Below are 21,217 nucleotides of genomic sequence, written 5' to 3'. Positions count from 1 at the left end.
CAGAGTAACTTCATTATATATTGGATTTCAACCCATAGTGCATAGACAATTGCTTTTTTGATCTTTTACTTGTGTTGCTAAGACATATCAAATGTCAGAAAAGCAATCGTCTAGTGCATATATATATATATATATATATATATATATATATATATATATATATCACTGGATCAAGACCTCAAAAGGAGGCCTGGACCGTTCACGATAGATCCAATGATAACCTTTTCTAATCTACTTACATGTGTCATTGAAAGACAATTGTTTAGGTAACCATTCAAGAGCTAAAACTCTAGACTTGCTCTATAAATACCAACCTGTGGCATTGGTCCACATACGTATACCTTATACTCTAAGATACCGCAGAGATCCATGACGCTTACTAACTTAAGTGTTGAAGTGTCTTAACAAGTATTGTTCCCTCTGTTGGAGAAAAAAACTCTCGACGAAGGTCCTGCATTCAAAGATAATTTAACTCTATCAAACAAAATTTAAACTTGTAAGTGATTAAAAGCATATCTTTTCAAACAAAATTTCTATATTAAGTTCCTTAACAAATCCTACAATTTGTAATTATAGCTTTTGTAAATTCACATTGAATTTGCGTAGGGATGCAACAATATATCAGCAATTGCCAATCCAAACAAGCAAGAGACTAAAGAGATTAATTTAACCAAAAATATATTGTTACGTATTTACGTAGTTGCCTAAAAAAACATCTTGTTTTTTTAGGGAAAAAAAATATATGCAAAGACAATTGTTTTTTTAGTATAAAAATTAGAAGCACAAATTTAGAGAAATCTTATTCGAACAACCATTTTTTTATAAGTTATAAACAATCAAAGACATAAAAGATAATGAGGTTGTTTTCCAAGTTATCATAAAATAGTTGTTTAAATTAAACGGCTCAAATTACAAAATGAAAATAGCAACTAACATTGCTCACGAGTTTTGTGACCCTGATGCACATGCAATTGCCAGGAACATGATATATTATATTTGTAGTAATAAGCGTCGTTTTGGGGTCACTTTCTGTGACAATAATTTGATGGGTCAATGGTTCTACTTCAAGGAGCTGGCCTAGTCTGTCTCTGTGGAAGATATCCATCATATAACAAATACAATTGCCAATATTTGTGATGGAATACCCCATGTGATGTGCTCTGTCTTTAATGCATTTCGTCCTCTCTATTCCTATAGGATATTATCCAACCAAACCAACACTTCTAGTTCTAGTTCTATGTTGCTCATTGTAAATTCTGCGGCTTTTCTTGTTTTTGTCCGTCTCATGCAATCACTACAAACTTGTCCCCACATGCCTACTATAACACTTGTTTTTAAATTTTAGGGATAATTACACCCACCTCCCCTGAGGTTTATTAAAATGACACTAACATCCCCTCTAGTTTTAAAATATACAATAACCTCCCTTAAGTTCACATCATATAGATTAACACCCCCCTTCCATGTTAACACCGTTGATTTTCCCTTAACATTTTTTTTTCTTTTTTCACGGTTAATTTTATGAACCCATCAGTTTAATGGATGCTAAAATTGGGATCATTGCTCTGTTTTCCATTATAATCATTGTTCTGAGGGAGGTACTTCTTCGATTGATTCTCGAAATGATTCTGAAGCACCGATCCATGTTTTGCATGAGACCCATCCTAATATTAGTTCTTTGTTAATATATATTGTCTTGTTGCTCTAATTCCAAGCCTCCCGTAGTTCTTCTGAAGTGGTACAAGTAATGCAAAATACACAGTATAAATGTTTATAATCATACTATAAGAAATTGAATTGAAATTAACGTAAAAAATTTCAATTTGGGGGAGTAAATAATAAAGAGATAAAGAAAATGGGGAGGGTTTCTTTCAAAAAAAAAATAAAATGGGGAGGGTTGTCATACATAAAAATGGGACGGTGAGTACATGAAACTGATGTCGGAAAAAAAAAATTAACAAAGAACTAATTGGAAGCCATTGGTTGTATGTTGTAATTTCAGATAGTTTGTACTTGTTAACGGTGGCAGATTGGTTTCATAGACAGAAGTTTGACACCGTTAAAAAAGAAGGGAGGCAAGTGAAATTAGAAAACTAGAGGGGATGTTTATGTCGTATAAGTAAACCTCAAGGGAGGTCAGTGTAATTTACCCTAAATTTTATTTTGAAAGCAAGTAAATATAGATATCATCCTGTTTTGAAAATTATTTATCATCTTGCTGGTGCTTTTTGTTTGACACTATTTTTCTTCTTCTAAATATAATTTTGACATTATAGTTTTGATGTCAAATAAAATGATATTTAGCTTTTGTGTGTATTTTAAAAATATGCGTACATTTTAGAAAATAAAAAGTAAGATAAAGATAGAGATAAACACATATGATATCTGTATTATGATATTCAAATAACACATGTCTTGTTATCATCACTTTTTATCAATAAGTGTTATTGTAAAAGACTAATTTCTTGAGACAACCTCAACCGAAAACCAAAGATTACTTTCAAGGTAAAATCACACCTAAATATTTCATTTGCTGATGATTATTAGTGGATTTTTTTTTACATGAATATCAATTAATATGCTATATATGATATGTCAGTCTGATAGTATTGTGGTGTGAGCTAGATTGTGTATAATGAATGATTGTGGCTGCCTGAACCACTAACAAGAAGTACCTCATGTAAACAAACTCCAGATAGAATGAAGTTTTCTATGAAGTGTGTAAACGAGCAAATCGTTATGAAAATATTGGGGGTGTGTAGTTCAAATGGTTTGAGCAAATTGTTGAAGGAGTTGGAGGAGTTAAAAGACTAAGATCGTGAAGGGAAACTATAAAATTAAAACTGATTATTAATATTAATTTGTTTATAAACCCCAAAATAATAATTTGTCTATTAAAAAAAATTGAAAATGATTTTATTAGTTTGTAAAGGGACCCTCGTCCATCATGAAAATTGTCTTAGACCTTATATGGCATGTGCAGATCGTCGTTGAAACACATACAGAAACAATCTCTCAGTCTTAGTTGCATGTTGAATATTCAAAATCTAGAATGCTTTGAAATTTTTTTTGAACAAACTAAAATGATATATATTAACAAAAATGATTCACCCCGCACAAGGTGTGCAAGGGGCAAACCACCCAAAAGTATTTACACAAACAAAGTAACCACCGCAAGGAAGTTCCAACCAAATCAAAACAGATTACATGTGGATACCCATACACAAAATAGGGTGTTGCCACCAATCATGATAGCTATAACCAAAATTCACCTGTTTTGACTTCAGCCATAAGAAAGAATTTAATTTGACCTGTTCGACAAGTGCATAAGGAGTAGAAACCTTGTTTTGGAACACCCGGTTGTTCCTTTCCTTCCAAAGCACCCAAACAGAGGCAAACCAAATTATCTTCAAAAATGTATAAGTGGATCTTGGCAGCCCCGCCATTGAGGTGAATTGAATAAAATGTTGTCGTATGTTACTAGGAGTCACCGAAGAAATATGTAACCAACGACAAACGTTATACCAAAGAGAGCTGAATATATTACAATGTAAAAACAAATGTGTTGCCGTTTCCAAACCTCCACAACCTGTAATACAAGTCGTGTCTGAATTTTGAATGACTTGCCTTTGCACCAAATTATCTTTCGTAGGTAGTCTATTGCAGAGAAGCCGCCAAACGAACACTGACACCTATGACGGAATATGCCTTTGCCAAACATCATCAACCAAAGTCCTATTCGAAGGTTGACCGGTGGTGGTAAGAAAGTGATAGGCTCCCTTCACCGAGTAACCATGAATAGGATCTAACAACCAACGCCACGTGTCATGAACATTTTCCTGCAAAACAGTATTATTAAGTAAAATAGAACGCTCCCTCCTCCTCCCAAGCAAACAGCCGACGCCTCCACACCCTCTCCCAACCCCCAACCGCACCAAAGTCCCTCCTCGCCTCCACCACCGAACACTCCTTATTCAACGCAAGATCATATAATCGGGGGAAAGTAGTTTTCAAAGGAAAGTCCCCCACCCAAGTATCATGCCAAAATAAAGTATCATTACCATCTCCCACCACCCTACGGATGTTATTATCAAACCACCTCCCGACACCCTCTCCCAACCCCTCCCGAATCCTACAAATCGACTGCCACCAAGCTGAACAATGTCTACCACCCTCCTTCAACCGCCCCCCCTCCTCACCATAACGGGCTTTCAAAACTCGATACCATAAGCCCTCCTTCTCCACCAACATCCTCCAACACCACTTCCCCAACAAGGATAAATTAAATGCTCCCACCCTCCTCACCCCCAATCCTCCGTCCTCCTTCGGAGTACAAATAGACTCCCAATTAATCCAGGCTATTTTCCTATTATCCTCACCACCCCCCCAGAAAAAAAATTTAAAAATAGATTCAATAGAAGAAATTATACCTGCAGGGGCTTTAAAAAAGGAAAGAAAGTAAACCGGAAGAGAAGACAGGACAGATTTGAGAAGTACCAGGCGACCTCCAAAGGATAGGAACTTGTGTTTCCACGACGACAGGCGAGAGACTATTCGATCAACAACAGGTTTCCAAAAAGATAGTTTCCTAAAATCACCACCAATAGTCAGCCCCAAATAGACAAAAGGAATTGATCCCCGACGACAATTCATCACCAAAGCCGCCTCTGACAACCAAGTATCAGGAATATTTACACCTGTCAGCATGCTTTTGTTAAAATTAACTTTCAAACCCGAGATGTCCTCAAAAAGTAACAACAAGGCCCGCATAGTACGCACATTCTGCCAACTCTTATCACCGATAATAATAGTATCGTCCGCAAACTGAAGATGTGTCAGCCGCACCACACCATTTTGCCCAACACCGTACCCCTGAAATAAGCCTTCCGCCACTACTGCTTGCATTAAGACATTAAACCCTTCAGCAGCCAAAAGAAATAAGAACGGAGACAAAGGGTCACCTTGACGAAGACCCCTCTCAATAGGAAACTCCTCTGTGGGGGAACCATTGACTAAAACCGACGCTGTTGCCGTTCCAACACATTCAGAAATCCATTTCCGCCAAATCGTAGGAAAATTCATTTTAGCCATTACGGAATCCAGATACTTAAAGTCAACCGAGTCATATGCTTTCTCGAAGTCCACTTTGAACAAAAGCAACTCTTTATTCTTCCGCCTTGCTTCATCAACCACTTCGTTAGTTATTAAAATGCCATCTAAGATTTGCTTTCCCTTGACAAAAGCAGACTGCGAATCAGAGACCACACTCCCCACCACTAAACGAAGCCTATTAGCAAGAACTTTAGCAAGGACCTTATATAAGCACCCAACCAGAGAGATAGGCCGAAAATCATTTAGCCGTTGCGGACTTGTGACCTTCGGGATTAAAGCTATAAAAGTAGAATTCAAGCCTTTAGTCAGCTTTCCATTGCTGTGGAATTCCACCAAAAATCTCATAAAATCATCCTGCAAAATGTCCCAAAAATCTTTTATGAACCCAAAGCTGACACCATCCGGTCCCGGACTCTTAAAACTATCACAGTCCCAAACTGCCTGCTTAACTTCCTCATGGGTAAAAGGTTTAGTTAGATTTCCGGCCTCCACCCATGATAATTGGCAAAAATGGAGACCTTCCACCCCTGGCCGAGCTGCTCCTAGCGCCTTAAAGTGATTGGAAAAATGACGGAACACAGCAGCGCGAACATTATGCACCCCCTCAACTCTGACACCATCAACAGACACCATATTGATAGCGTTTTGACGACGCCTATCAGACATACAGTCGTGGAAGAATTTAGAGTTAGCATCCCCTTCCTGAAGCCAATTCATTCTTGAGTTTTGCCAATTAATACTATTCTGCAACCGAGCCATGGAATGCAAATTAACAGACAACTCGTGAAGCTCTTCTACCTCCTCCACCAAAAGCGCTGACAACTCTGCTTTCGCATCCAACACTGATATTTTATTTTTAACCTCCACCATCCTACTCTCCATGTTTTGAAAATGTTGTTGGTGCCACTCCTTTAGACTGAATTTCATCAACTTCAGCTTCTGCTTTAAAACATAACCGCCCCATCCTTCACAATTAAAAGTTCCCCATTGAGCTCGGACATAGTCTGCATAACCCGGGTAATCTGACCAACATTTAAGCATCCTAAGCGGACGGGGTCCCCAATTCGCCTCATCGACATATAATAACAAGGGAACATGATCCGATAGACCCCGTTGATGAGCAACCTGAATACAATTTGGCCACATCTCACACCACTTTTCCGACAACAAGAACCTATCCAGTCTACTCATAGAAATTCCATCACCATGATACCATGTAAATAACCGACCACTAATGGGTAAATCAATGAGTAAACAATTGTTGATGAAGTTATTAAATAAATCCGCATCCACCTGTCTAAAGACCGTACTTCTTCCTTTCCTCTCATCCACGTTGCGAACAGAGTTAAAATCCCCGCAGATGCACAAACAAAAATCGCTGTTGTTAAGAACAATTGGTTGCAACCGCTCCCATAACTCTTTCTTAGCTGTCAAGTCACAAGGTGCGTACACATTGAAAATAATAAACTCAGCTCCTGAATCAATAACCCTTTCCTCTGATAATTAACACATGTTCAAAACTCATAGAAGACAACACCTCCAACCGAGAGGCATCCCACACCGTAACCAAGCCTCCAGACGCCCCACCAGAAGCCTCCAGAATGCTTTGAAATTGAATTAAATTATTGGTTACATGTTTAGATAAAAATAAAGTATTAGTATTTTGGATTGAATAGTTTCATAGTAAGTGTTTTTTTTTTTTTTGACTGATCATAGTAAGTGTTGTTATTATAAATTTATTTCGAAAGGAAAGCTCTCAGGCATTAAAATTTTATTTCGATCGTAATTCAAAGTGAATTGATTTATAATCTAAAAATTATGTATAATGCCAAAAAAAACTAAAAATCATTTACAATTGAGTTTTTTTTAACGGATACTCATACAATTGAGTTAGTTATTGTTGACTTTAAAAGGAGAAACAGAAAAGGGAAGACACTGATGGAACATATGAACAAATGGGACCAAAGAATGGACAAGGATTGTCTAAGAATAAATGATTTTTGTTAACAAAATAATCGTTTTTTTTTCTCTCCATAAACCATAGTTGAACTGACTTTGCCATTTTCTTTGTCTATAATTTTTTTTAAGAAACAAAATAAGCAGTTAGTTTGCTGTATCTTGAAGGAATATTGATCAACTCAAATTACTTATAAATAAATATGGATTTAACTCCCTAAAAAAAATATGGATTTAATTATTTCGTTCCATTAGTTATGTCACTCGAGTTTAGATTTAAAGACCCCTATAATTTTTTTTGAACAAACTAAAATGGTGTATATAAAAAAAAACATTCCTTCAAGGATTGTTTAGATTTAAAGACCCGTATAATTTTAATGGTTGACAAAAACATTTTCAAGGATTGTTTTAGTAGGATTAATTATTTTAGCGGTTAACAAAATCGTGAAGGATAAGGTAAGTAGTAGAGTAGAGGGATGTGATTAAGTTGGAGAAGATGTTTGTTTGTTTGGGAGATAGATCTAATAATAGGGTATAGTCATTAGGATCGTTGTACTTTGCTAACTAAATTTTTTAACCGGAAAAATTGGAGGATGTCTGAAAATGGGATCTTAATTCCAATGGAATGCATTTAATCAAAGAAACTTATGTGTTGATCTCTAATTTTGAATCAATGTCGTGTTCGTCTTTTTATAATGTTGTCTGGAATAGTTTGGTTTTTATAAAAAGTTACCTTCAGTTGCTTGGAGATTGTTAAATAATAGGGTTCCAACTAAAAATAATTTGATTCGTAGGGATACAAAACTTAACATCTCCTTTGTGCTTGGAAAGATGTAATATGCAAGAAACATTTAAACATTTGTTCTTTGATTGTCCTGGATTTTCATTATAGTTTAATGTCTTGTCTTGGTTATAAACTAGTTGTGTGTTGACAAACAACGACTTTTGTCGTGTGGTTCTATTTATAGGTTTGATATCTTATGGCAGAAGAGTGAATGAATGCCTTAATTCATTTTAGTTGGCTTGCATGTGATCAATTTGGAACCATCGTAACTATATGATATTTAGTCATTAGGATTGTTGAAAAGCTCCTCGTACTAACATGAAAAAACTCTTCATATGATCGTGGATTAAATTTGAAGGTAAAGGTTTCTCTTGTATTGACTATCATTTGAGCACTCCATCATTCAAATATTTAGGTGTGATTTTACATAGAAATTAGTCCTGAGCTTTCTTTTTTGATTTGGTGCATTGTTGTTTTGGTGCTTTATTAATGGGTGCGTTTGTTTCAACTTTAAAAAAATAGATTTTGAGTTAAAAGAATATAGATATTTTTTTTAGAGATTTTTAAAAAAAATCTAAAGCTATTTTCTGTTTGTTTACTATCATAAAAATTATTTTTTTAAGATTTGAAACTCTTACACTACAGTTCCTTACATTTAGAAAAAAATAGATTTTGAAAAAGTTACTTGAAATAGATTTTCATTTTGAGAATAAAAATGATTTTTTTAGCAAAATGGATTTTTTCAAAATCTAAAACAAACACAACAAAAATTTAAAAAGTGATTTTTTAATCAAAAAATGGATTTTTTCTTCAAAAAAATCCAAAACAAACGGGCTCAATATATGTTGAGTTTTGTATCTCACTGAGCTTAGTACTCCTCGAGCTAGATTACCCATTTTAGTATTTTTTTTTGGTAGTGGCCGGGGTTTGAACCCCGGACCTTACATATTTTATGCATTGTCCCACCAACTGAGTTAAGCTCACGAGGACCCATTTTAATATATCATTATTTTTACATTTTCAAAGAATAAAAAACTATTTTAATTAATTTCCAATTTTTTTTCTGTCTCCATAAAAATTGTTTTTTTTAGTCATATAAAATTACCTTGCAAATAGTCTTAGTCTCCATTGTCAAGTTAAGATATATTTTTTGAATTTTCCCCGCATTTCATGTTAACAAAATTCTAAATTTCTCGAAACAACTTCTTTTAATGTTGCAATCATGTCTGAATAAATTATTCAATAATATTTGATGATTTAGCAACATAAATTAACATTATTTACATCCCCTACAAAAACATTATTTACATGATAATTTTGTAAAGATTAAAAAATAAATTTTATTTATAGTAACACTAAATATAATTTGTAATTTTGTAGGACCAAAATTATATTTAATATTTTATTCAATTATATTTTTTGAGAGAATTTTGTTTAATTATTTAAATGTTTAGAATTGATATTAGACATAAATGTGTTGGACTGTAAAATATTTTTTGAGAGAATTTTGTTTAATTATTTAAATGTTTAGAATTGATATTAGACATAAATGTGTTGGACTGTAAAAAAATAGAGACACGAGGAGAGTGGTACTTACGACAAAAAAAAACTATATTGAAGAGTTTGTAAAAAAAAAAAAACTATACTGAAGAGAGATATTATTTTTTTATTGAAAAATAAAAAGTGTATTTTGGTATTTTTGATAGTCTAAGCTCACTTTTTTTATAAAAAAATTCTTTCATGATTTAATGAATGTCTCGAGAATATATGTTTTTATTCAATCCCTTCCTATCTATTTTCCTGAGTCTCATAATCAATAGTATATATAAAAAGTAAGGTTTTTTATGTCATGTGTCACTTCCACATTCATTCTCAATATTTTTATTATTTTTTCTATTTTTAAAAACCAATATTTTATTTCTGTAAAAAAAAAAACCAATATTTTATTAGGTTAATTAAGTAAATGGTCCCTGTAAATATTCAAAATTATGTTTTTAGTCCCTATAAAATAAAATCACATTTTGTAGTGCTTATAAAATTTTCCATCAGCATTTTTAGTCCCTATAAAATTTTTTCATTAGCATTTTTAGTCCCTATAAAAATTTTCATCAACATTTTTGGTCCATAAAATGCTTAAGGAAAATGTCACAAGGACTAAAAGGTGTGATTTTATTTTATAGGGACTAAAAACAAAAGTGTGAATATCTTTAGGGACTAAAAACTTAATTAACCCTATTTGATTTAACATAAATATCCCAACAACATTTTGATCTTATCCACTCAATATTTTCTTTAAATTTTTATTTAATTTATAATATTTTATGTAGCAGAAATATCTCAACAAACTACACATAATACTTTCAACAAAGTTTGCATATACGATCTTATTTTATGATTAAAAGACTCCAATTTGTTTATTTGTTTTTAGGAAAAGAAGGTTCAATTAGTTATTACTAATCTTTTAGCACTACATCATTCAATTAGTTTTTATGTTTGAGGAAAAAAAAGGTTCGATTACTTTTTTTTTTGATAAAAAAAGGTTCAATTAGTTACTATGTTATCTTTTAGCAGCATATTCTAATGTAAATATTAACTATAAATAAATAAATTTTCGTTAATCACATATTTACATATTTTGAGCACAAGCAGAAACCCCAAACCTTCTTTTGATCTAACGTTTTTCCTTCTTTAGGTTAGCCAAACACCAATTTTATTATTTCTCATACATATACTTTGATATATATATATATATATATATATTTCAACCACTTTATTTCCTTTCAATCGTTTTTTCTCTCTCATACGTATAAGCCACGGAACAAACCCATGACCACATGTTTAAAGGGACCCAAAACTCTTACCACTTGGACTAATTCATTACCGATTTTGTTACACTTTTTATTTTTGAATTGGACATTCATCTCATCATTTATATTTATTTTTATGATATTATTATAATTTTAAATTTAAATAAATTCAATCTAATATAGTGACACGTGTATTCATGTACACAAACTAAAACTTATTTAATATCTAACCCAGGCAACGCCGGGTCTCTAAACTAGTTGGATTTTAAATCAAAGAAAACACAAAAATTTGCCTAATCAAATATTTTGTTTTTTATCAAATCAAACACATCTTAAAATTACTCCCTCCGTTCCTTTTTAAGTGTCACTTTTGAAGATCATTTTTGTTCTTACTTTTTGTCACTTTCAAAGTTCAATGCAACAATAAATGTTGTTTTACCAACATTACCCTTAGTTATTTATTGCGGAGAGAGAAATATATGAAATAAGACATTAAATGATTAAAGCTATTATAGTAAAAATATAAATTATTATATAAGAAAAAGTAACATTTATTGAGTGTCTTGATTTGTGTAAAATGTCAAAAAATGGCGGTTAAAAAGGAATAGAGTTAGTAAAATATAACGATAGGCATGATTGAAAAGGGTGTTTGTTAGTGCGGTAACTATAATTAAAGTAGAAGATAATATTTTGGTTAAAAAATAAAAAGTGGAGTAGAAAAGAAAAAAGAAAAAAGAAAGAAAATTAGTCAACGGTGTTCCAAGTTCCAAAACAGAACACAATTAACAAGAAGGAAGGAAGGAACCGTGTCTGAACTGGAACGCGATCTTTCAATGTAAAAAAAGACAAACTTACAAACTTAGAGAGAGAGAGAGAGAGAGAGAGAGAGAGAGAGACAACTTTTCAAACACAGGATTTCGCTCTCTTCTCTCTTCGCCGTCGTTCACCGTACTTCCACTATTTTCCGGCCAAGCTCGCCGCCGTCTTTTCTTCCATCTAATCATCAATCACCAGCTGACGCAGACAGATGAATCACTGACTAACAAACCAATGACCACCGCGCAGGAAGAAGGTCCCTCCGCCGCCATCGCCGCCGTAGCTCCCGCAGGTCACCACTCTCCCTCTCTCTCTCTCTCTCTCTCTCTCTTTTTCATTTCCATAACTTTGGTTTCTTCTTCATAATCCATTTTTTTTATTGTTTCTATTTATAGTTTATTATTATTATTATTATTATTGCTTTGTTTTTCTCTCATGCATCCGAGAAACAAGGAAGATTGAATGAGATGTGTTGGTTTAGCAGGAGAAGACAAGAATGACGGTGGCGTTAACAGTGAGCTATGGCAAGCTTGTGCTGGTCCTCTTGTCAATCTTCCTTTACCTGGTACCCATGTCGTTTACTTCCCTCAAGGCCACTCCGAACAAGTAAACTCACCTCTTATTTACAATTTCACTTTATTTTATCTTCTCTTCTAGAAATAGCTTATATGATAAGTGTTTGATTAAGTTGTTTATCCAAACATGGCCGTATTATAATCATAATAGTTTGCTGCTTACATTCATTTTGTTTCAGGTTGCAGCATCTTTGAAGAAAGATGGGGATGTCCAAGTACCAAACTATTCCAATCTTCCTTCCAAGTTGCCTTGTACTCTTCACTGTCTCACCTTACATGTATGCTGGATTTTTCTTTTTAATTTTTTTTTTTTTTATCTTATACAAGAGTTTTCTGTATTGTAATTTTCTTCGCTTGTTGTATTTGTCCTTTCAGGCAGATCCAGACACAGACGAAGTATATGCCCGGATGACACTTCAGCCAGTGCCTTCCGTAAGCACCATTTCATATGTTATTATACTTTTACTATCGAATCTTATTAGTTCCTACAAAATTTTCAAGTTTCGGGTCACCTGATTTGCCGACTTTACATGTGTAGTTTGACATGGATGCCATATTAAGATCAGATATTTCTCTCAAGTCGAACAAGCCACAACCTGAGTTTTTCTGCAAGCAACTGACAGCTAGTGATACGAGTACTCATGGAGGTTTCTCTGTACCCCGCCGTGCTGCAGAGAAGATTTTCCCCCCACTTGTATGCTAATTTTTTTTCCTTCCAATTTCTCAAGACCTCTACTAGAACTTCAGAGTTTAATCAGGTTACTATTTCTATATAGGATTTCTCAGCGCAACCTCCTGCTCAAGAACTTGTGGCAAAGGATTTGCATGGAAATGTTTGGAAGTTCCGCCATATATACCGTGGTATGTTTACATACATCTAGCTACGAGTTTGAATTTGTTGTACTATCAGAAACTTATCGTGTCTGTAATCTGTTGACGTTTTGTCAAGCACCCTTTTTAAAGTCTTTTGCTTATCCATGATATTCTAAACCAGGACAACCGAAACGCCACTTGCTTACAACCGGATGGAGTCTATTTATCAGTGGAAAGAGGCTTTTAGCTGGAGACTCTGTTTTATTTATACGGTAAGAGTATACTTCATACCTTTTATTCTGTTGATGTTTGTGGTTTACAAAGTTATATTTAAATATGTTGATACTCTGCAATCAATGTTTATCATTTTGGCTCAACTCATTTACGCTAGCAACTCATAAGTTTACTATATTTCCTGATTTTGATTGCTTCTTGGCAGAGATGAAAAGCAGCAGTTGCTTTTGGGTATCAGACGAGCAAACAGACAACCAACTAATTTATCTTCCTCAGTACTCTCAAGTGATAGTATGCACATTGGAATTCTGGCTGCAGCAGCTCATGCTAGTGCAAACAATAGTCCCTTCACCGTGTTTTATAATCCTAGGTCAATATCTGTCACCGTCACCGACTTTATTCTGCTAATATTAATGCATAATTTATCTGTCACCGACTTTTTTTCCTTTCTTTACGTGCAGGGCCAGTCCCTCAGAATTTGTTATTCCATTGGCCAAGTACTACAGGGCAGTATACAGCCATCAAATATCACCTGGCATGCGCTTTAGAATGATGTTTGAAACAGAAGACTCAGGAACAAGAAGGTGCTTCACTTTGTGACCATGTATCATATGAGTAGTTTTGTTAAAAATGCCAAGTCTGATAATAATCCTTTATGAAGAGAACTTGGGAGGTTGAATATTATAACTGGAGGATGTAAATAGCTTAGCTTGCAAGTTAGTTGTTGACTGACTGAAACAATACTTCATTTCTCAATTTAGTTAACTTAGAATTAACATTTTATATGATAGTATTATTGTGATAGGAGATGTTGGTCTGAAAATTTATATTTAACTTGGAAATTCTTTGATTAGGAATATTATTTTAATTTTATTGCAGATATATGGGTACAGTTATTGGTGTTAGTGATCTGGATTCCGTGAGATGGAAAAACTCGCAGTGGCGTAATTTGCAGGTACAGTTTGTGTCATCTTTTAGCAATTCAATGAGGTAAAATTTATCATCCATAAGTAGATGAACCTTGAATCATCACTTATACTTTAAGAAAGAACTTTGTTCAACTTCAAGCAGTTTTTGTAAGCTACACGTAAAAATGTTCAGGTTGGTTGGGATGAAGCCACCGCTGGGGAAAGGCGAAGTAGGGTCTCAACCTGGGAAATTGAACCTGTTACTGCTCCATTTTTCATCTGTCCACCTCCATTCTTCAGACCCAAGAGACCAAGACAACCTGGAATGCCTGGTAAATAATTCTTCGATACACGCCTTTTAGTTGCAAAAGTATGTTGAATCGTTACACTCTTGATCTTTGCACTTGTTTTATTTATACGTCTGTCTATTCATTTATTATGTTTCTGTATTTTCTTTTTAATTTTTGCAGACGATGAGTCATTTGATTTCAGTAACCTTTTCAAGAATACAATGCCTTGGCTTGGTGATGATATGTGTATGAAGGATCCCCAGGCTTTCCCTGGCATGAGCTTAGCTCAATGGATGAACATACAGCAAAATCCTGCTATGGCTAGCTCATTGCAACCAAATCATGTGCCTTCCATGCCTGCATCTGTCGTACAAAATCTTCCTGGATCCGATATTGCCCATCAATTGGGATTTTCCACTCAACAAATCTCTCAATCAAACAATGTAGCCTTCACTGCACCGGGGATGCCTCAGATGCTACCATCCACTTCTAGTGGATTGGGAGCAGTCATGCAGCCAGAACAACATTCTAGACAGAACTTGGCATATCAAACTCTACCGCAGAGTCAAGTTCAGACCCAACTTCTTAATCCCCAGAGTATTGTCCAAACGAACAATATTCTTCAATCACAACAACCGTCCATTCAAAACAATCAACTCCATAGAAGTCTCTCTCAGAACCCACTGCAACAGTTTCAACAGACTATAATTGGGCAAAACCAACCGCAAAATATGATTAGGCCCACTATGCCAGATCATATTAATCAACAGTTACATATGTCTGATAATCAGGTTCGGCTTCAGTTGTTACAGAAGCTTCAACAGCAACAACAGACACTCTTGTCTCAGCAATCTGCATTGCAGCAGCCTGCTCAGATTATTCAAAACCATGACCAGCAGAGGCAAGAATTAGATGTCACACACAACTCTAGGGCAATAACTCCCCGTCAAGTGTTTGAAATTCCTCATACGCTTCAAAACTCACTGCTCGAGGCTAATTCTATGAACCATCAGATGACAGATCATAGTAGCCAGAACAATGTTCAGTTCTCCCATCCAGCCAAGCAACAAAAGCTTCAACATCAACAACAGCAAACACAACCCGGTTCACTGTCTAAAATGTCTAGTCATGTTGGACTTCCTTCTGCAACTACTGCTAATCAGTTATCTGCTTCCGGTTGCAGTATACGGACTGTAGCAACTGGGACAGTACCATCGGTAAATACTGATAATGCTCCATCTTGTTCCACTTCGCCTTCCACAAATAACTGTGTTGGCGCGCTTCCTCCAGTGACCACATCCCAGATCCTTATGAGCACAATAGGGGATGACGTGGCTCAGTCTGCTGCGACCATCTTGAGTCAAAGTTCTAATGCAAATATGGTAAAATATGCACAGCCAAATTATGATGTTAAGCCTTGTTTAAACATTTCCGAAAATCACAACCCAGTGAATTTTTACCCTCAGACTTGCTTGAATGGTGCTGCTATCCAGACAGATTGTTTGGATACGTCGTCTTCTTCAACTTCAGTTTGCCTTTCTCAGAGTGATTCACGCTTTCATCAGGCTGACAAACCGTTATCTTACTATCCTCAGTCAATGTTTTCTAGAGACAACATTCAAAACTTGGAAGTTCAGGCTGATGCTAGGTGCAATGTTGCATATGGCAATAGCATGAATGGGCAAATGAGAATGCCACTGAATCTAGATTCTACGGTAACCAAAGGCACAACAAGACTGGGCAAGGATTTGTCAAATGATTTCTCTTCGGGAGGCTTGCTTGGGGGCTATGAAAATAACGGTGATGCCCAGGCAGAACTTTCATCTTCCATGGTTTCACAAACATGGGGAGTCCCTGATATGACCTTTAATTCGATTGATTCCACCATAAATGATAGTGATTTCTTGGATAGTGGTCCATGGGCTCCGCCGCCGCCGCCACATCAATTTCAACGGATTAGAACATATACCAAGGTTTAGTATTATTACTCTTGCTGTTGTTTTAACAACAAACACATGTCAGCGATGGACATGTGATTCTTGATTAGTATGTCTGTTTAGTTATTTTGTTGTTTTACATTAGCTTTTTTCCTTTTTAGGTATATAAACGCGGAGCTGTGGGAAGGTCCATAGACATAACAAGATATTCAGGTTACGATGAGCTTAAACATGATCTGGCACGTAGGTTTGGTATTGAGGGACAACTAGAGGATCGACAACGAGTAGGTTGGAAACTTGTTTATGTAGATCATGAAAATGATGTTCTGCTAGTGGGAGATGACCCTTGGGAGTAAGTACTCTGCCTTCTCTTTTCTCACCAGATTTGCCTATGTTCATGCGCATACTCCTAATTTTAAAAACCCTATTTTTTCGATTAGCTGATTTGATATCTTATTTGTTTCTTATGGACATGTCAGGGAGTTTGTCAATTGTGTCCGCTGTATTAAAATACTTTCTCCTCAAGAAGTTCAACAGATGAGCTTAGATGGAGATTTTGGCAATGGTGGCCTTCCAAGACAGGCCAGTAGCAGCTCTGATGGCGGGATTGCTTAAACGGGGTCTAGGAATTCGCTAACTATTCTTCAGTGTTGGTAACATAGTTTATTCTTAGGCGGCATAGATTATCATTGTTGTTCAAAAAGGTATTTATGATGCATTTGTGGGGGTTCTGTGGACATTTTTATCCTGCTTCTACACTGGCAAATTGGAAGAGCCAGAACAAATGATGGTGAAATTTGCTGTCTAGAACTTCCATGAAGGTAATATAACCTGCTAATGAATCAAATCTTCGGTGGAGCTCATTCATATCCTTAGCTAGATGTTTTTAAGCCATGCATATGATGTTGTTGTAAAGTTGGAACAAAATTTCTGTTGGTATAGTTGAAATATCACAACACAGTTCAATGTATCTGCCTTTGAGAGAAATTCTTGTCTCTTGACATTTGAATTGAAAGGTGGGGCCTTTTGGCTGGTCCTTTTGTAAACATCACCAGACAGCTACATTGTGACCATTGAAAATATTTCCACTCTTCCACTTGCTCTAAATAATGCTTCTTTTGTTTTTGTTTTACGTTGTTGATAAATCTATATTGGTTAGCTGAGGGACGCCGAAAAATCTATTAGTCCTATGCTACAACTAACGTATGGTTAAATATATCTTGAAAGTTGAAACATCAACTACACATCAACGGTATATTTTTATTTTTTATTTTTAGGGCTAAATATGTTGTTGGTCCTGTAAAATGTCCACTTTTTGTTTTAGTTCCTCTAAAAAATTTCTTAAACTTTTAGTCCTAAAAGTTTTTCATCACTTTTGGCCCCTCCTTTAAAGTAAACTCATATGTAGAATTCATATTTTTGAAGAAAATTTTACAGAAAAATTTATATTATTATAAGAATCTCTCAAAAAAAAATTATATTTTTTTAACCAAATATGAATTAAATATGAATTTTTATATTTTTGACGGTTAAAAATTCATATTTAATTTATGTTTTTTTTTAAAAAAATCTATTTTTTTGGGAGAGATTTTTATAATATTCTACACATTTCTGCACAATTTCATTACAAAAATACAAAAGTTATTAAAATTATGGACCAAATCGTACAAACTAATACGAATTGTTATCTAAACTACCAAAAATAGAGAAATTAATCTCTTTGTGGTCAAAATCCCATACTTGAACTTGAACTCCTTGACCATGAATCATCAACATTACATGTCTCCTTCTTCTTTCTTGTTCTTTGCTAAAATATTGGTGTCTTTCAACAAAGAAAATAAAAACAAAGAAAAAGAAGACATGCAATGACGATGATCGCAATCTTGACAATAATATATATTTGTTTTTTATTTTCTTTGTGTTAGGGATACAAATTGTGGAAAGAATTATGTTCTCAAGATCATTCTTAACTTCAAAGTGACAATATATCTCGAAAGAGACTATGATCTTAAGAACACTCATAAAAAGGATTTTTATGAGATGAATATCTCGAAAGAGACTATGATCTTAAAAACACTCATAAAAAGAATTTTTATGAGATGAATAGAAGAATAACTTGTTAACACAAGCCAAAGGGAGGATAGAAGAAGATGAGATGAATAGAAGAACAACTTGTTAACAAAAGCCAAAGGGAGGATAGAAGAAGAAGGATTGATGACTCAAAAGCCTTTTTTGGTGTGTAGAATGAACCAGGTGAATGCTATATTTATAGAAAAAAATCATAACTTTGAGAACAAGTAACTCACATATTAATCGAGTACCAAAATATCTTAGATTATGTACCAAAATATTCAGATCTATGTACCAAAATATTTCTGATTGCGTTCCATAATATATTCAGATCTATGTACCAAAATATTTCTGATTGCGTTCCATAATATTTTCGCAAGTGATTTCTTAATCTACAAGTTTTGCTTAAATATTTTGGAACACAATATAAAAATATTTTGGCACTCGATCTATTTATATATATTATTTCCTTTTATTGTTATTATTTTATTTTAATGGTTGATTATTTTTCTGTTATCACTCCTTAATAAATCAAATTGTTGATTATTTGTATTCTCACTTATAAAAGCCAATAAATAGGTAAGAAATTAAAAAAGTGGACACATGTCACCATCGATTAAGCAGAACATTAACCAATTTTTCGAGCATCATCAAATAAACAAAAAATGAAATTGTAGCAATATGTGTCTTGCTTAAGAGAAGTATGATGGTTCCAGTTAAGTTAAGGTAGTTTAGTCTGAGAGCTGATATTTAATTCAAATAATAGTGATATTACACTTCATAAGGCATTGTTTCCAGTGGCCTCAACAATATTTGAAATGAAAATTGGACTTCCTAATCCTACATGTTCTGAATATTTGTTTACTCCTAAAAATGAATATAAGGCCATGAACTCAAGTGGAGTGCAGTGGTTTTAGAATTGGAAGAAAGGGAATTCAGACAAAGGAGGGAGAAGATAGACTGAATTCAATTCAAGGGACTATACCAGCATTTCATTCACACTCTTAGATATATACCATGCACCCTTTTCATTCATTTTCCTTCATCAAGCCATTAACAATTTTCATAGGACAACTTCTCCAAATCTGTAAAATATTGTGTTGACATGATAATCTCCGCGGTGGATGCTCACATCACATATGATATAGATTATCAATACATTCCTATGTAGTATTTTAAAATCTTTTAAGACTTTTCCATTAAAAATAGTCTCTCCTTATCTCACTCTCCTAATCAGATGTGCATAGTAGTTTGCAAATATGATTATGACTGTTATTATATTAGCTTGTTGTTCTATTGTGTCCTTAACGCCATTGGATTATCCCTCTACTTTTTGTACACTTATATCAATCAATTTATCTTTGCAAGCTATGGGAAGTCCATTTCACTTCTAGAAATGTTAATATTTAAGAAAGTAGAAAGTAAAATTTGTTCTGATGATTATGTTTTGGAGTGAAGATATATGTGGTTTGTATATATAAGACTCGCAGCTCGTAAGAGTTAAGACATTAATACCATGATTGTGAACATAACAACATTGAATTTTTGGAGCAATATTTGTGGCTGGTTTAAGAAAAGCATGATTCCTCCAATTACGCTATTTTAGTTTGAGAGCTGATATTACTCTTCATGAGGCCTTAGTTTGTTTCTATAGTGGCCTCAACAAATCATTTAAATTAAAAAATTCATGACTTAAGGAAAATGAAACTGAGTAATAGAAGATTGAAATGAAAACATGACTTCCTGCTCCTAAATATTGGTTCAGTGTTCACTGATTAATAATGGAATCAACTCATGCAAGTTGAGTAGTAGAAAATGAATATGCGTCCTTCTTAATTCCTCCCTTTTCATTCAACAAGCGATTGACTAACAATTTAGTATGGAGAGCTTCTCCAAATCTGTAAGATGTTTTATTGACATACATGAGATTCTCCTTGGTGGGTGGGTGCTCCAACCACATATCCTCTGCCTATTAAATGCGTAAACACATGCGTGTATACATTGCCAAGCGGTTGCAAAATAGTCCCACATCGTTTGTTCAAGAAAGAGAGTGAGAGGATGTGAGATATAAAAGCAGAAGCGAGTTCATCTTTAAACTCATACCTTTCTCGGCCTTTTGGCTAAGATCAAGTGTAGTATCTGTTCTTATCAGTTTAATATCTGATATGTGGCTCAATGGGTCACACGATATTAAATTACTTTTTTGAGGGGGAGAAGCCACTACAATAGCTTGCTATTGGGCTTCTCGAGTGTCGTTTATGCTTTGCACTATCGCATGAGCTGGCGCACCCCACCAATTTTAGTTTAAATATTTTTGTTGTTTGATTAATTGGTGTTTTGTCACCGATTTATCAAAATAATGGCTTGGTTAGACTTTATCTTCGTTGTCAAAAATATTGTAAAATTCTCTAAAAAATTTAGATTTTATCACCAAAATATATGAATATTTTTGGTTGCTAAAAATATAACAATTCATTTATAATTTATGTTTTGTTAAAAAATTATAATTTTTTTTGCGTGATATTCTTATAATATTATAAACTTTTCTACAAAACATGTATTAATTAAAAAGAAAGACCAAAAGTGGAGATGAAATTATTTTATGGGAATAGATAGATTAAAACAAAAAGGTTGTATATTTATAGGGATAAAAAACATATTTAGCCTAATAAACTTTTACTAATATTTTTGGTTGCTAAAAATATAAAAATTCATTTATAATTTATGGGGTCCCCCTAATATGGACCCTGTAAAAAATGGTTCACCCATGAACCCTTGAATTTTACCTGTCATAACCGGTTGTTTCCATTTTCTTTAAAAAACTAAAAATAAGCAAAAAAGAAAGATGTGTTCCACTTTCTTCACCTACCTCTACGTTATACTTCAAGGGCTACCAAAAGGAGCGAGGCTTCGGA

The 21,217-nt window shown here is 34.2% G+C and overlaps 1 protein-coding gene and 1 non-coding gene across 3 annotated transcripts; both read left to right on the top strand.

Moving 5' to 3' along the window:
* The first annotated feature begins 11,476 nt into the window (after positions 1 to 11,476).
* On the top strand, positions 11,477 to 17,339 carry LOC146934404 (auxin response factor 19-like). 2 transcript variants are annotated; one of them, XM_085706305.1, is made up of 14 exons: positions 11,477 to 11,767; positions 11,960 to 12,081; positions 12,230 to 12,328; positions 12,426 to 12,482; positions 12,589 to 12,744; positions 12,827 to 12,911; positions 13,045 to 13,135; positions 13,303 to 13,467; positions 13,559 to 13,681; positions 13,977 to 14,052; positions 14,199 to 14,337; positions 14,476 to 16,268; positions 16,394 to 16,584; positions 16,712 to 17,339. In XM_085706305.1, exons 1-14 carry the CDS (start codon positions 11,710 to 11,712, stop codon positions 16,845 to 16,847), a joined length of 3,291 nt encoding a protein of 1,096 aa, XP_085562431.1. In that variant the 5' UTR covers positions 11,477 to 11,709; the 3' UTR covers positions 16,848 to 17,339. The 2 variants fall into 2 exon arrangements, with proteins under 2 accessions (XP_085562431.1, XP_085562430.1); XM_085706304.1 differs by having other exon boundaries at positions 11,957 to 12,081.
* Positions 17,340 to 20,401: 3,062 nt separating this feature from the next.
* On the top strand, positions 20,402 to 20,596 carry LOC146934403 (U2 spliceosomal RNA). Its single transcript, XR_015009019.1, has one exon. It is a non-coding gene; the product is annotated as a U2 spliceosomal RNA (small nuclear RNA).
* Positions 20,597 to 21,217: the final 621 nt, after the last annotated feature.

This window comes from Medicago sativa, chromosome 4, assembly GCF_051527215.1.
Source record: "Medicago sativa cultivar Bolivia chromosome 4, Bolivia_mono, whole genome shotgun sequence".
Classification (NCBI taxonomy): Eukaryota; Viridiplantae; Streptophyta; class Magnoliopsida; order Fabales; family Fabaceae; genus Medicago; species Medicago sativa.
The sequence above is the reverse complement of the archived record's forward strand: the minus strand, read 5'-3'. Positions and strand labels throughout refer to the sequence as shown.

Excerpts from the sequence above, each read along its gene's own strand:
- LOC146934404 (XM_085706304.1), top strand. The coding sequence starts at position 11,710 with ATGACCACCGCGCAGGAAGAAGGTCCCTCCGCCGCCATCGCCGCCGTA. Across the intron at positions 12,912-13,044 it reads GTTCCGCCATATATACCGTG|GACAACCGAAACGCCACTTG; the intron begins GTATGTTTACAT and ends ATTCTAAACCAG. Across the intron at positions 14,338-14,475 it reads AAGACAACCTGGAATGCCTG|ACGATGAGTCATTTGATTTC; the intron begins GTAAATAATTCT and ends TAATTTTTGCAG.